Below are 14,689 nucleotides of genomic sequence, written 5' to 3'. Positions count from 1 at the left end.
CAGTGGCCTTGCCAGTGCTCTACCAGAGGGCTTCTTCTGTCCCTGGCTAACAGGACCTTTTCTAAAAGCAGATATCCTGGTTATGGCTATAGGCTTAATTATAGTAGCCATGAACCCAAGCTCTCAGACTAAGTCCTTTCACCCTTCAAATTAAGTCCTTCCCAGTCTTAATCAACTTAACTGGATACAAAAATAACATGGGAAGTGTCTAACACTCCTGCTTCCCCGTGTATTTGTTGATATTTATGCCTGGTTCCTATCTTCAAGAAATTTACAGACTAATTGCTAAGAGAAAGATGAAAGCATCATCAAATAGATATATACTTATGAACAAATAAGAATAAAATCCTGTGTCCAAACATGCTCGGGATTGAGTCTCATTTCTTCCTGATATGACACACATCTAGCCTGAACTAGACAAGTCCACTGAGGGAAAGGCAACTTGTGCCTTCCCGAGGCCCAGTCATCTCCCCTGTTCATCATCCTAGGGGATCCTCTTTAGAAGGACCTGCAGAGGCCCATTCAGAATGATGAAGACCCTATTAGATGCCAAGCACTATATTCACCTCATGTTAGATACTCATACTCCCCATATTGTTAGTAGGTGCTGCTGTTAGCTCCATTTTTCAGGAGAGGAAACTGTGGCACAGAGAAATTAAGTGATTTACCTGGAATCAACAGGTCTTAGGATTTACAACCTACTTTTCTTTGGTGTCAAAGTGCATGCTATAAAAAGATGTGATTTTTTACTTCATGTTAAGGGCAGTAGCATTATATTGGACAGAAAAAAGGGAGAGAGAGAGAGTAGTATCATCTTGGGAAACAATCTTGAGCTTCCCTGGTTTCAGAAGAAGCACCTTCAACCTGCTCACATGCCTGATCCAGAGACTCTGGGTGGCAGGATCCAGGCCAGGGACAACCACTGGATACATAATATTTTTGTCCTGAGGTTTCCAAATTGGCTATTTATCACAGTCACTCAAGTGGTTTTAAATATACAGATTCCCAGGCTTCTGATTTCTATGGAAGAATCATAGTCAGCAGGCCCAGAGTGGGACCTGGCAATCTGCTTATTTGCCTATTAATTTGTTTGTTTGTTTGTTTATTGCAGTGCTGGGGCTCAAACCCAGGGACTCACACATGCTAGGGAAGCACTGTACCACTGAGCTGCATCCCTGGCACTGGGAATCTGAATTTTAGCAAGGGCCTGTGGAAGTACCAAGTGTTAGCACAGGCCTGCCCACAGGTCCTGACTATGTATGGCACCCCCAAAACCTCTAGGAGGACTTCTAGATCCCACTAATTCATGAAGTGGCTTTGTTTTATTGTAATAACTGGGTCATGCTGCTAGGGGCATGTTCTCCAAATAGCACAGGAAGGAAAAGGCAGTGTGGCTGTGAGCTGTGTCAGTGTCTGAGCACCTGGAAAAAAGGGCACTGACATTTGGGGAACACCTGCTACAATCGCAGGCTGATGCTCTTATTTTCCTGATAGAAACTCCTCCCTCAGTCTGTTACTGAACACACACCATAGGACCACAAAATCTCCTACTTTATCTCCAAGAGATCCCCCACATCAGAGCCTTATAACTTGTATTTTAGCTTCAATTCTAACCAGCTTAATTATAGAAAATTCACAACTCATGACAAGTTAACATCAGCAAATTAAAATGAAAAGAATTAAAACTATTGACAGCAGTAAGAAATTGCCACTAACCACTAGCCACTGATGGCTAGCATCTTTTCCTCAATGGTGCAGCAATAATAACAATAGTAATAATATAATATAGTTAAGATGTATTGGGCTTTTACTATAGTTCAAATATTATGCTAAGTTTCATATATGATCTTATTTAATCTTCTCAACTCCCAGTTAATATACCCATTTTGTAGAAAAGTAATCTGAATCTCAGAGAAGAAAAATTATAACTTGCCTAAGGACACTCTCAGTTAATCAGAGTCTGTTCTGATGTTAAGAAACAACAAGAAAGTTATCAAAAAGCAGACATGACCTCCATGTGGTTGGGGTCACACAGCTCTCCTCACCCAATAGCTGCAAGTCAGACTATGATAAGGAGATGGTGGGCTGCTATTGTATATTTTGAAGGACTCTGTCTACAAAGGGCTGCAAACATTTTAAAGTGTTGGGATAAGCATCATAGATGCAAAATCACTTATTCCCCTTGCAATTTGTAAGCATATTAAAGGTAAGAGTCACATGCATAAGTTTTTCCCATACCCAAGATACTTCCTTACTACTTCCCAATCTCATAGTTATTTGCATTATTTTAGCTACAGGAGCTAAACTCCTCAAAGCAGCAAAAAGTTTACATTCTGGACCTGTTCAGGACCTGGAACATTGCCATAATAACCATTATGTCTTTGTTTTTGTGGTAAGTAATAAGTGACCTGGAAATGCAGTTACACAGCATCTAAATATTCACGTGATTTTCCTTAATTCAGGGAAACCCAGGCCTTGCCCTTCCCTTACCCAGGGAAACATGGCAAGGCCTGGGTTTCCCTGAAGAAAAATAAAAATTATAGCTCTCTAAGTTATTTGGGAATTCCTCAGTTTAATTCATGGGACTAAATACAAAACAAAACATAAACAGTTATAGGGACCAACATTGAGTCTGCAGTACTTGGATACACAAGGAAAGGATTCTCTTAATCCCTCCTAACATTAAGGGTTTAAGACTAGTGATGGGGCTGGACTGTAACTCAGTAGAAGATTGCTTGCCTAGCATGTGTGAGGCACTGGGTTCAATCCTTCGCACTGCATAAAAATAAATAAATAAATAAATAAATAAATAAAACAAATAAAATAAAGACACGATGTCCATCTACAATTATAGAAAAAAAAAAAGACTAATGATATCCCTGGTACCTGAAGCAGAGAGGCTAATTGAGTTCCTGCTTCCTGATGCTGAACAGGAATTGAGTAGTGAGGTAAGAATGACCTGGAGCCCCCTGTCTGAACTGGAGTCTTGACATGCTTTTCACACTCACTTGTAGCAAACTAATGAGTGGCTTTAAGGCACAGGAATAATGAATTGGCTTTATAGAGTAGATTTAACAAAGTATCTTCTAAAAATGAAGAAGTAAAAAAGAAGAACCTGCCTACCCACAGTGGCATCATTAAAAAAGAAAAAAAAAAAAGATCAGAACTGGTAGGTTCAGGCTGAACCCAGTCTATTTTTAGAGCCATCTTGTTTTGTGATTCATTAATTCAGAGTTTTTGCTTCTGGATTAAGCAGATGTGTCCCAGGCACGTGGCCTTCCTAGCTGTGTTCTTACATCTCCTGCATCCCTGATGCAGTGTATCTCTAGCAGTGGTGCTATGGTGCCGATAACCAACAAGTCACTATTCCACCTGAGCTGCTCTTATTCCTAACAGAAAGTACTAAGATGCTTAGGGCAAGCAAGTTTAATTTTTTGTTTTGTTTTGGATTTGTCCTTGCGCTTCTCAGCTTGACCTAGTATGTACAAAGAGATCCAACAGTGTTCCTAAAAACATTCTTCAGATAACCTCTGCTTTTCAGAACTGTTAATGATTTGTACAAATTTGCACATTTGTACACAGGGGAGTCTACCCTGTTAAATACTGATCTCTGAAAGACTAGCGCTGTCCCATAGAACTTTCTGCAGTGATGGAAATGTTTTATATTTGTGTTGCCCAATATGGTAGCCACAAGCTACCATGGCTATTGAATGCCTAAAGAGTGGCTGATGGAACTGAATTTGTAATTCAGTTTTAATTTACTTAAACCTAAATGGCCATATGTGGCTAGTGGCTTTATATAACACTTTAAGATCTGGACAACTTCTGTATATTTTTATTTTTTTGTACTGGGGATCAAATCTAGAACCTAGCACATGGTAGGCAAGCATTCCACCATTGAGCTACATGCCCAGCCGAGCTCTAGACAACCTTTTGATCATGACAAAATTTTAAAGTGATTCAGATTATTTATCCACTTGCCATTTTGATTGATTATCTTTCCTCTTTCAGGATGCTAACCTCAGTGGGTTACTTTGGTCTGTCCCTCAATGTTCCTAATTTACATGGAGATCCCTATCTGAACTGTTTCCTCTCTGCCTTGATTGAAGTTCCAGCTTACATTACAGCCTGGCTGCTGCTGAGAACACTACCCAGGCGTTATATCATAGCTGGGGTACTGTTCTGGGGAGGAGGTGTCCTCCTCTTGATTCAAGTGGTACCTGCAGGTAAGAAGTGAACCAAGGTGAACAGCTTCCCAGAACATCCCAATCCCGTTGACTAGGCCGTTTATGAGTTACTGCTCTTTGATAACATCAGAGATGGATCAAATTAGCCAGGTGATAGCCAAGGACTATGGAGTTTTCTGCATTCAAAACTACCTTCAAACAGAAGAGTTAGCCTTGGGGAATCAGAAACCACCAATTAAAGGGGGAGGGTAATTCTCCTCAAAGAAAGACCAAACTCTCAAACCTCTTCCTTTGTGTCACACTCTTGATTCCTAATTTCTTGGTTCCTTCAAACCTTTTCTCTAGAAGTGTATGTTCAAGTGTTATAATTGATAACACATGGTGGTTCCATTATAAATTTAGCAATTTTATGGTCTGAATCTTTAGGTAATTAAATAGGACACAAAGGGGCACATGTTTACCTTTTCCTCTATGTCCAGCTGTCTCATATTATAAAAATGTTAAGTCAATAAGATACATAGTAACATACATAGACATGTATTTCTTAATAATAAGAAACAGGAGGGAAATGATTGGCCTTTTTAACTATTCTACTTGCTAACAACTCGCCATGAAACTGTTGTCACAAACAGAAGACAAGCGGACAAAGGTCACCGGATACCTTATGATCTAGAATAACAGTGGAGCAAAGTACAAATCCACCTTTCACTCTCCATCTTGGTCCATGCCCCATTGGTCAGATATTTGAAGAGATAGTGTTATCTGGTAACACTTTATCTTAATGAAAATATTCCCTTTAGAGCACAAAGGACACAAAAAGCAACTTAGTTAACATTGCGTCTAAAGCACCTCTGTTTACAATGGGCCTCTTTTCCAGATTACTACTTCGTGTCCGTTGGTCTGGTGATGCTGGGAAAATTTGGGGTCACCTCTGCTTTCTCCATGCTGTATGTCTTCACTGCAGAGCTCTACCCCACCCTGGTCAGGAACATGGCGGTGGGCATCACCTCCATGGCCTCCAGGGTGGGCAGCATCATTGCTCCCTACTTTGTTTACCTTGGTGAGATGCATCTTGTCTGTTTGTTCTTTCTTTAGTTTTAAAAATAAAAGTAGTCCATTTTCATTTTGAAAAATTCAAGCAGTATAGAAAACATTGGAAAAAGTACAAGTTCACCTCTCCTCTCCCTAGAAGTAACCAATACCATTTCAGGTGACTTTATGAACAACCTTTCAGATGTTTAATTTTGCATAAGACAAAGGCAAGTGCACACATGTGCTCACATATACATATGTGTATATTTTAAGCACAAAAATAAATTATAACTTTTAAATTTGATATTGTCTCAAAATATCCTTTCAAATGGATATAAGTACTCTTTTACCTTCTTTTTAGTAAATACTATGTATATATCTTAACTTATATAAACTATATATATATATATATATATATATATATATATATATATACATATCATACATTTAGTCGATGGATGGACATTAAGGCCATTTCCAGGCTTTTGCTATTACATTTGAGCATTTCTAATGTGAATAGTCCAAATTCTAAAATGTTCCAAACTCTTAAAACTTTTTGAGCACCAATGCTTGGATTTGGGAACATTTCAGATTTCAGACTTTCCAAATAAGAATGCTCAACTGGTGAAGTTTATTCCAAAATCCAAAAATCTCTGAAATATTTCTGGTCCCAAGCATGTTGGATCAGGGATGTTCACCCTATACAAAATAACATTGCAAGGAATATTCCCCTATGCTTCTACACCCTTTATGAATTCTTTTTACATATATTTGGATTCATAGAAGTAATTTTGCTGGAACAATGCCATTTTAACATATCATACATATTACCAAATTTAACTCTAAATATTGTGCCAATAAATAACCTAATTATTAGTAGATGAGAGTAGTTGTTTCCCCATACCTTCACCACCAATGGGGACTATACAATTTTTAAATCATTGGTCATCTGATATATGAAATATTGACATCACTTGCTTTCATTTTTATTTCTTTAATTTTAAATGTTGTTGAGCATTTACTCATATATTTATTGGCCCTTCCATTTATTTTTCAATGAACTAACTGCTCATGTCTCTTGCCCATTCTTCTGAGAGTTCTTTTTTTAATTTGTTTTAATTAGTTACACATGAAAGTACAATGATCTTAAATATATATATATATATATATATTTAAATATATATATTTAAAAAAAAATGAGCACAGGTATGTAACTGAATGGTAGACAAATGGGATATAATTTCTCATTTTTCTGAGTGTACAGGTTGCAGAATTACATTGGTCATGCAGTCACGTATATACCCACAGCAATAATAATGTCTATTTTATTCTGCTGTCCTTCCATTTGCATGAGCTCTTTGCAATGGAAGGAAATTAGCCTTCTGTATATATGTTGAAAGCATTTCCCCTAGTTTATCATTTGCATTTTGACTTTATGATTTTTTTTGCAACGCAGAAAATTTTAGTTTTTATATAACTGAATAAATCAATTTGGAATAATACCACAGAGGAACTTTAGTAGTATTTTCTTTGGGATATACGATTTGGCATTTCGAGCCTTGTCTTCATTAAGGACTCTGTTGGTGAGAAATGTGGATATTCCTCCTAATTCTTCCTAGTCATCGTTTAGTTACCTAGGTTCAAATATACAAACATGCGTACCTACACCCCAAAGACACAATTTCTCAGATAATATACACACTCTAAATTATCAGTGAAAGAGAAACATTTTCCTAACTTAAATATACTCTGCACAGCTGCTCTGAACCACACCTGAGATCACCTATCACACAGAGTGGTGTCATTTCTCCTCTGTTCTTCTCTATAATTTCATGCTATTGCTCAGATGGTCCAGTGATGGGCCATTGGAACATGAGAAACAAAGTTCAAAAAGGAGCTTTCAACTCCACAATAGTTACTCCTAGTAGCAATACAGAGGCCTCAGAGAAGCCTTGGGTTAATGTTTTTCTTGTTTTAAGTCAAATAAAATATTATATATACATAGGTGTGGTGTTCCTCTATAAACACTGTATGCAGAAAAGAAGTGAAATCAAGATTCTTTACTCTCCTGTCCTAGCAACATCACTAAAGAAGAGGTGGAGTGATTGATCCTATTACATATAAAACTCAGACATGTAAATGCTGTAAAAAAAAAAAAACTAAAACTAAATCCAGGCACAGTGCTTTCACAGAATGTGCCCAACATTTATCATTTATTGTTTTATTTTTTAAAATTTATTTTTTAGTTTTAGGTGGACACAACATCTTTGTGTTATTTTTATGTGGTGCTGAGAATTGAACCCAGTGTCTCATACATGCTAGGCGAGCACTTGAGCCATATCCCCAGCCCCTCATTTATTGTTTTAAACTGAATTAAATATATTACTTAGATTTTTTTAAAGCATCTCATGGATCCAGGCATGGTAGCACACACCTATAATCCCAGCTACTCTGGAGGCTGAGGCAGGAGAGCCACAAGTTTAACTTAGTGAGACCTTGTCTAGAAATAAAATAAAAAGGGATGGGGATGTGGCTCAGCAGTAGAGAACTCAGCCAGCATGAGTAAGGCCCTGGGATCAATCTACAATACTACAAAAAAAAAAAAAAAATCATGACTCTGTGGACCTCACCTTCCACTGCAGCCTGCTGATTTGAGCAAAAGCAAGGTCATTCCAGACTTATGATGGCCAGAATCTCTCCCTAAAACCTAGTGGTCATCCTCTTTCCTCTTGATGTTCTCCCACCCTCCATCTCCAATTACTTATACCAAGAGGAGAACTTAGTAAGCAAAGAGTTCTATCAACAGAAAATCTGCTATGCATGATTAACCAGTGGCTTGGAAGATACTAGCTGACAGGAAAGAATTAGAAACCTCACGATAATGCAAAATCAAGTAGGTAAATGATTACAGACCTTCAGTCAATGGCATCTGCTGACTATTTTTGCTGACTATTTTTCTTCTGAAGACGTTTGTATTTAAAACTGCTCTCATATCTACTGTTTGCCACCTTTACGAAATGATTCTTAAGAGTATCCAGGGAATCTGTGTCTAACTGACATTTTTATGTTCGGTTCTTTACAGGTGCCTACAACAAAGTTCTGCCCTACATTGTCATGGGAAGTCTGACTGTCCTGATTGGAATTGTCACCCTTTTTTTCCCTGAAAGTTTTGGAGCAACTCTACCAGAGACCTTAGAGCAGATGCAGAGAGTGAAAGGGTAAGTGGAACCTAACCAAATGACAGGAAGAGTGAACACCAGAGAATAGCTAGGGAGATTCTGAAAACAAAGAGTAATAAGTAAAGTCCAGCTCTGTCAGACGATAAAGCATATTGTTAAGCTGTGGTAATGGTACAGTAATAGACACCAAGGGAGTAGATAGAATTCAGAATAAAACACAAGAAAATCTGAGAATTTAGTGTGTGACAAAAGCAACAATTCACAATCAATGGAGAAAAGTTAGACTATTCAATGAAAGTTGTTACAACATTCACCTAAATATTCTGAATAAAAATAAAAAGGTTGAATTTTAACAAATACATCAAGATAAATTCCAAAACTATTTTTTAAATGGGCCTAAAAATGTGAAATCATAAATGTAAGAGAAAAAAATCATATTTTAAAAAATTTTTGTAGAATAAATAAATAATTTAATTTTAAAAAAAATGTATGTGTGTATGTGGTGCTGGGGATTTAACCCAAAGAATCACACATGCTAGGCAAGCACTCTCTCACTGACCCACAACCCCAACCTAAAAAACATGAATTTTTTATAACCCTTACAAAAGATCTGTCTTCTAACATAATATGAAAAATCAAAGAGCCTTAAAGGGTCAGGTACAGTGGCACACACCTGTAATCCAAGCTAGTCAGGAAGCTGAGGCAGGAGGATCACAATTTTGAGGCCATCCCTGAGAACTAGGTGAAACCCTGTCTCAAAATTAAAATATATATATATATATATATATATATTGGGCTGGAGATATGGCTCAAGCGGTACATGCTCACCTGGCATGCGCGGGGCACTGGATTCGATCCTCAGCACCACATTAAAATAAAGATGTTGTGTCCACCAAAAACTAAAAAATAAATATTAAAAAATTCTCTCTTAAAATATATATATGTATATATATACATATATATATTTAATATATATATATATATATATATTTAAAAAACAATGAGAGCACAGGGATGTAACTGAATGGTAGACTGCCTCAGGTTCAATCCCCAGAAAAGAAAAAAAAATTTATAACATAAAATACAGACATAGGGTTAATATACAAAAAATTGTTACTAATCACTAGAAAAATACAAACAACTCAGTAGGAAATCTGGTAAAGGACACAAACAGGCAATTGACAGAAGATGGTGACACCCCTATAGTCCCAGCCACTCAGGAGGCTGAAGCAGGAGGATAATGAATTTGAGCCCAGCCTGAGCAATCTAGGAAGACTCTGTCTCAAAAACAAAACAAAAAAAGTGATGAAATTGAAGCATCCAATATACACATAAAAATTTATTTATCCACATTAAGAATTGCAAAATAAAACAGTTTGGCATTATATTTTGATGAGATTGTATAAGGTTTTTCTTTCATCTACCAACTAATTCTGACACCTATCAATGGGATGTCCTACAATTTCAGTTCAATTCTGAGAGTACATAAAGTCAGTGTCAAACTTCACAGGTTTAAAGGCTCGTTCGGTCTCACAATATTTCTCTCATTTCCGATGCAGTCACAAGTTACCCACTTGGTTACAAAGTCTGGGGTTCCTATCATTTCCCTCCTTGGGTTTGCTAGAATAACTCTCAGGTCTTGGAAAAACACCTTACTTACTATAAGAAGTTTATGATAAAGGTTGCAATGAAGCAGTCAGATCTAGTGATGGGGACAGGTCTGGAAGGGTCCTGAATGCAGGAACTTTTGGCTCCGTGGAGCTGGGAGGTGCTACTCCCCTGGCACATGGAGGAATTCAACAATTCAGAAGTTCTCTGAACCAACCTTATCGTTTAGTAGTTTCCACAAAAGTTTCATCACATTAGCTTGATAGATTATTATTAACCCTATATCCAGTGCCTCTCCTCTCCTCAGAGGTTGAAAGAGTGGGAGCTAAAAGTTCCAGACTCCTGAATCAAGGTGTGATCTTCCTGGTGACCAGCCCCCATCCTGAAGCTAGCTAAGGGCCTTGCCAAGAGTTGCCTCTGTGGAACAAAAAGTCATAAATGTCACCCCATCCCTCAGGAAATTACAGGATATTTAGCATTTAGGAGCTCTGTGTCAGGAACCAGAGATAAAGACCAAACAACTTTCTATGATACCACAGCTTGGCAAATGTTTAAAAGATTAATGGTTTGCAGGAGCTGAGATTTTAAGGTGAAATCTGCCTTAAATGCTACATCTGCTGCATAAATCTGAGCAGATCATTGACATTTCCTTAACTCAGTACTCCTGTCCATTATATGAGAATGTTTCACATGGTTGTTTTGAGGTTATATAAGATAAAGTGTTTTTAGGGGCTGGGGTTGTGGCTCAGCAGTAGAGCACTCTCCTAGCATGTGTGAGGCACTGGGTTCAATCCTCAGCACCATGTAAAAATAAATAAATAAAATACAGGTATTGTGTCCAACTGCAACTAAAAAAAATTTTAAAAGAAGATAAAGTGTTTTTAGTGCCTAACTATGATAAAGATAAGTCCATACATGAAAGGATTCTGATCCCTGAAAGAACAAGTACAGTAAAGGAGCCATTTTTAGTAAGTTTTTAAAAATGATAAAACTATCTCAATATCAACTTTAATTGTACAAGAACTTCAAGTTAACCCTTTATCCTTTCCTCAGGAAAATCTTGAAAGAATTTAAGTTCTATGTTTAATTAAGAAAATAAACAAGATGTTCAAAACCAAGTACTAGATCTATGCTGATGAGACTCTTGAATTTGAATTCAAATACTCCATCATTAATCAAAGAATGTTTTTTCCTTGTCAGTTCAGCTTTTTTGAGGAGGATCTTGAATTTTTAGTTTCCTTTAGCATCTGTTTTATTTTCAGGTTCAGATGTTGGAGAAGATCAAGAAACTCAATACAGAGAGAAGAAAATCCCAAGGTTCTAATAACTGCATTCTGAGGAAACTTCTGTTGTATCTGATACCCTGAAAAACCAAAGCCTTCTCTGATGAAGTGGACTGACAGCAACAATCAACACTAAAATGGACCGTGTTGTGGAGAATGCGTGTCCTAGAAAACTCTGGACCACTCTTCCAGAGAGTCTCCTTGTTTTTAACAACAAATATTTCTAGAGGGTCTTCCTGACTAATTCAATAAAATAAATTTGTAAGATTTTTTTTAAATGTGGCAAAGACTGGTAAAATCCACAGAAAGGGTAACCTTCATTTCCAAATATACAAGTATTATCCAAATTTAAAAAATCATTATATTAACACAACTATTAGAGGACAACAGTGTGTATGTATGTGTACATATAAAATTTACTTTTATTTTCACGAGTTTTTTTTATAGAGCTTGAATGTGAATCAGCATATTCAAAGATACAGTTGTTTTTGAAGTGAACTCATAGAGTGGTATAACCAAATGATTATAGTCTGCCGGCTGTGAATTTTTGAAGATGACGTGTGCTATATAGTTAAGCCAATGATGGTTGCATATGTACCAAATGTGTACAGACTTTTTTTTCTTATAAATATTTGCTAAACAATATAGTTTAACAACTCTTTACATAACATTTGCATTTCATTAGATTACAAATAATCTAGAGATGATTTAAGCTATACCAGAGGATGTTCATAGATTATATGCAATACCATGCTATTTGGTATGAAGGACTTGAGCATCCTCAGATTTTAGTATCCAACAGGGTCTTGGAACCCTTCCTCCATGGATACTGCAGGATTATCATATATAACAGTCCAACCACAAAACATTATATGCTCCTTTAAAAGGAATTGATTACAGGTTTAAAAAAAAAAAAGAAAAGAAACGTTTTCTCCCTCTATTGTCACACTGACACAGAGCATTTATGTAACCAGATGTTTGTGGTTGGGGAATAGCTATTACCCCACACATTCAGAATATGAATGGATGTCCTATAGTTCAATTCAATTCATATATGTCTACTTGATAACAGTGTCAGATCCCGCAGGATAAAGGCTCAGTCCCAAACAACTGCCCCTCTGCAGCTGTGGATTGCAAGTCCAGGCCACTCTACTTGTGACCAACTGGATACAAACAAGGGTGCCCAGGACCTCCTCCAGGATTCAATGATTCTGCTTTGCCAACTCTCAGAATTCAGGGAAATGCTTATTAATGTTGCCAGTTTATCAATCAGTATACAGATAAAGAGATTCAAGGGCCCTCCAAGCACATAGACACTTATCAAATCTTGTTATTTAAGAGTTTTCGCAGCTCTTGATCTCCAGTGCGCCCACATCAGACATCACTGAGTAGGCTGAAAGTTCCAAACCTCAAATCCTCTGTCACCTGGTCTTTCTGGTGACTGGCTCCAACCTCAGTAACCTTATCTAGGAACCCCATATCAGTAACCTCATTATTATAAACCTGGAAGTTACCAAAGGTGCTTATTTGTTATTATGAATAACAAAAGATCTATCACTCGGGAAATTCCAGTGGTTTGGTTACTGGGAAGAGGCCTACCCTGAAACTGAGGCAGCCAGCCATGGAGACCTGTTCTCCACCCTGATTCTTTCAATCATGCCAAAAGATTTTAGACATGGCACTCAGAGTACAGTTGTGAGTTTTATTAGAAGGAATAGGAAAATAAAAATGGGGACAATCTCAAGGAAGAAAGTGGCTCCCCTCAGAGAGGAGAAGGATGACTTGCCCCTCCTGCCCTCCACCTTTGTTGGGAGTCCCAGGGAAGTTTCCAGAGAATCCCACTCAGGTTCACCTCTTGACTTTTGAGTGACAGCAGGATGACATTAGACTTTCAAGATTCCATTGTGCATGATTGGTCACTTTGGCTCATGCTGACCTGTTCTAATGGGAACCTGTTCTTAACAGATTTTACGATTAGGGTAGATTATTCTTATCTCTCAAGTTCTGAGGTCTGATCTGTGCAAGGCTTACAAAAGTCTCCCCCCACCCACCCAATGTCATGGCAAATTTTTATCAGCATTTCAGGCCTGCATTTCTCTTGCAGATAATAGATTGTTTGCTGAGGAATATGACATACCCAGTTGACTTCAGCCCAGTCATGGCTACAGGCAAATTACTTTTAAAAAAAGAAAAAGAAAGAATGTGAGGGTCAGGCACAGTGGGCCCAGTTCATAGAATTATTTCCTTAACCTTATGTTCCCACTCCTCAGATCTGTCTGTTCCCCATCCAGTTTTAGGAACTCAAAAAATGGGAGACAGGAACAAAAATCAAACTGCACAAACCAGTTAGATGGGCAGAGATGGCACCAAAGGAGAAAAAAGACTGTCAAAATATAACTGTTCTTTTCATGAATACATCCCCTGCTAAGCACCATATCCAAATGAATCCCTCTCGAACCAGGTGTGCATATGGAACCTCAGCACCATGAATGAGCAGCCCTAAAGACAGAACTCACTAATAGGATGAGATATTACTCAGAAAACACACATCAGTTCCTGCCACGCACCAGGCATTCAGACATAACAGCATAAAGTTACCCCTGCAGACTGGGGGCCACATTCTTTCCTTGAAAGTGGCTCTGAAGATCAGCCTTGTGACTAGGGGCCACCTTTGAGCATAATGAGAACTATAGTTTGATCATAGACAGGGGAACCTCCAGTTTTAGATATATTTTTGTTGGCACCACCTCTGAAAGGGCAATACTCAAATGCAAAGTTTCATTATCTAAATATTTTTCAAAGGACCCTTTCATATAACATTTCAATAAACTGTCATAATTTCAATATGCTTATCTTGAACTCCTCTGATCAGTTACAAAAGTTGTCTTTTGCCCTGTTTATAACACAGTTATATCTGAAGCCCTGGCACACTTTTTGCTATTGTTTTGTTCTTTTGGGGTTTTTGTTGTTGTTGTTGTTTGATTTTGTAGTGCTGGGGATTGAACCCAGGGATGCTCTACCAGTGAGCTACAATCCCCAGCCTTTTTATTTTGAGATAGGTTTTCCCTAAATTGCTGAGGCTGGCATCAAATTTGCAATTCTCCTGCCCCAACACCTGAACCACTGAGATAACAGTTGTGCATTTTCAACCCCATAGAATATCTTAGAATAGCTTAGGCTTGCTCTTTGGGAATGTAGGTGCACAGCTTCAGCTATTTGGCCTTTGTGTCTCCCCCACTGCAGCCTGTTTAGATCACCTGTCTAGATCACCCACAGGCCACAATGCTGCCTGTCCTGCTGGGAGCAGCTCATGCGGCCTCCCAAGAAGCTGTCCTTGAACTTCCATCCAGGGGCAGTGACTGTCTACTCCTCTGTGCTCTTTCTGCGCTTGTCATTCTCA

At 37.9% G+C, this 14,689-nt stretch overlaps 1 protein-coding gene across 1 annotated transcript in view; it reads left to right on the top strand.

The window, feature by feature from the left end:
- The window catches only part of LOC113190676 (solute carrier family 22 member 4), a 47,162-nt gene extending 35,653 nt beyond the window's left edge, over positions 1–11,509 (top strand). Inside the window, exons 6-10 of the mRNA XM_026400165.2 lie at positions 2,292–2,392; positions 4,012–4,226; positions 5,065–5,247; positions 8,302–8,437; positions 11,269–11,509. Coding sequence (XP_026255950.2) covers positions 2,292–2,392; positions 4,012–4,226; positions 5,065–5,247; positions 8,302–8,437; positions 11,269–11,344 — 711 coding nt within the window. The 3' untranslated portion in view covers positions 11,345–11,509. The remainder of the gene's footprint in view (positions 1–2,291; positions 2,393–4,011; positions 4,227–5,064; positions 5,248–8,301; positions 8,438–11,268) is intronic.
- Positions 11,510–14,689: the final 3,180 nt, after the last annotated feature.

The sequence above is a fragment of the Urocitellus parryii genome, chromosome 1, assembly GCF_045843805.1.
Source record: "Urocitellus parryii isolate mUroPar1 chromosome 1, mUroPar1.hap1, whole genome shotgun sequence".
NCBI lineage: Eukaryota > Metazoa > Chordata > Mammalia > Rodentia > Sciuridae > Urocitellus > Urocitellus parryii.
This window is presented reverse-complemented; position numbering and strand designations above follow the sequence as displayed.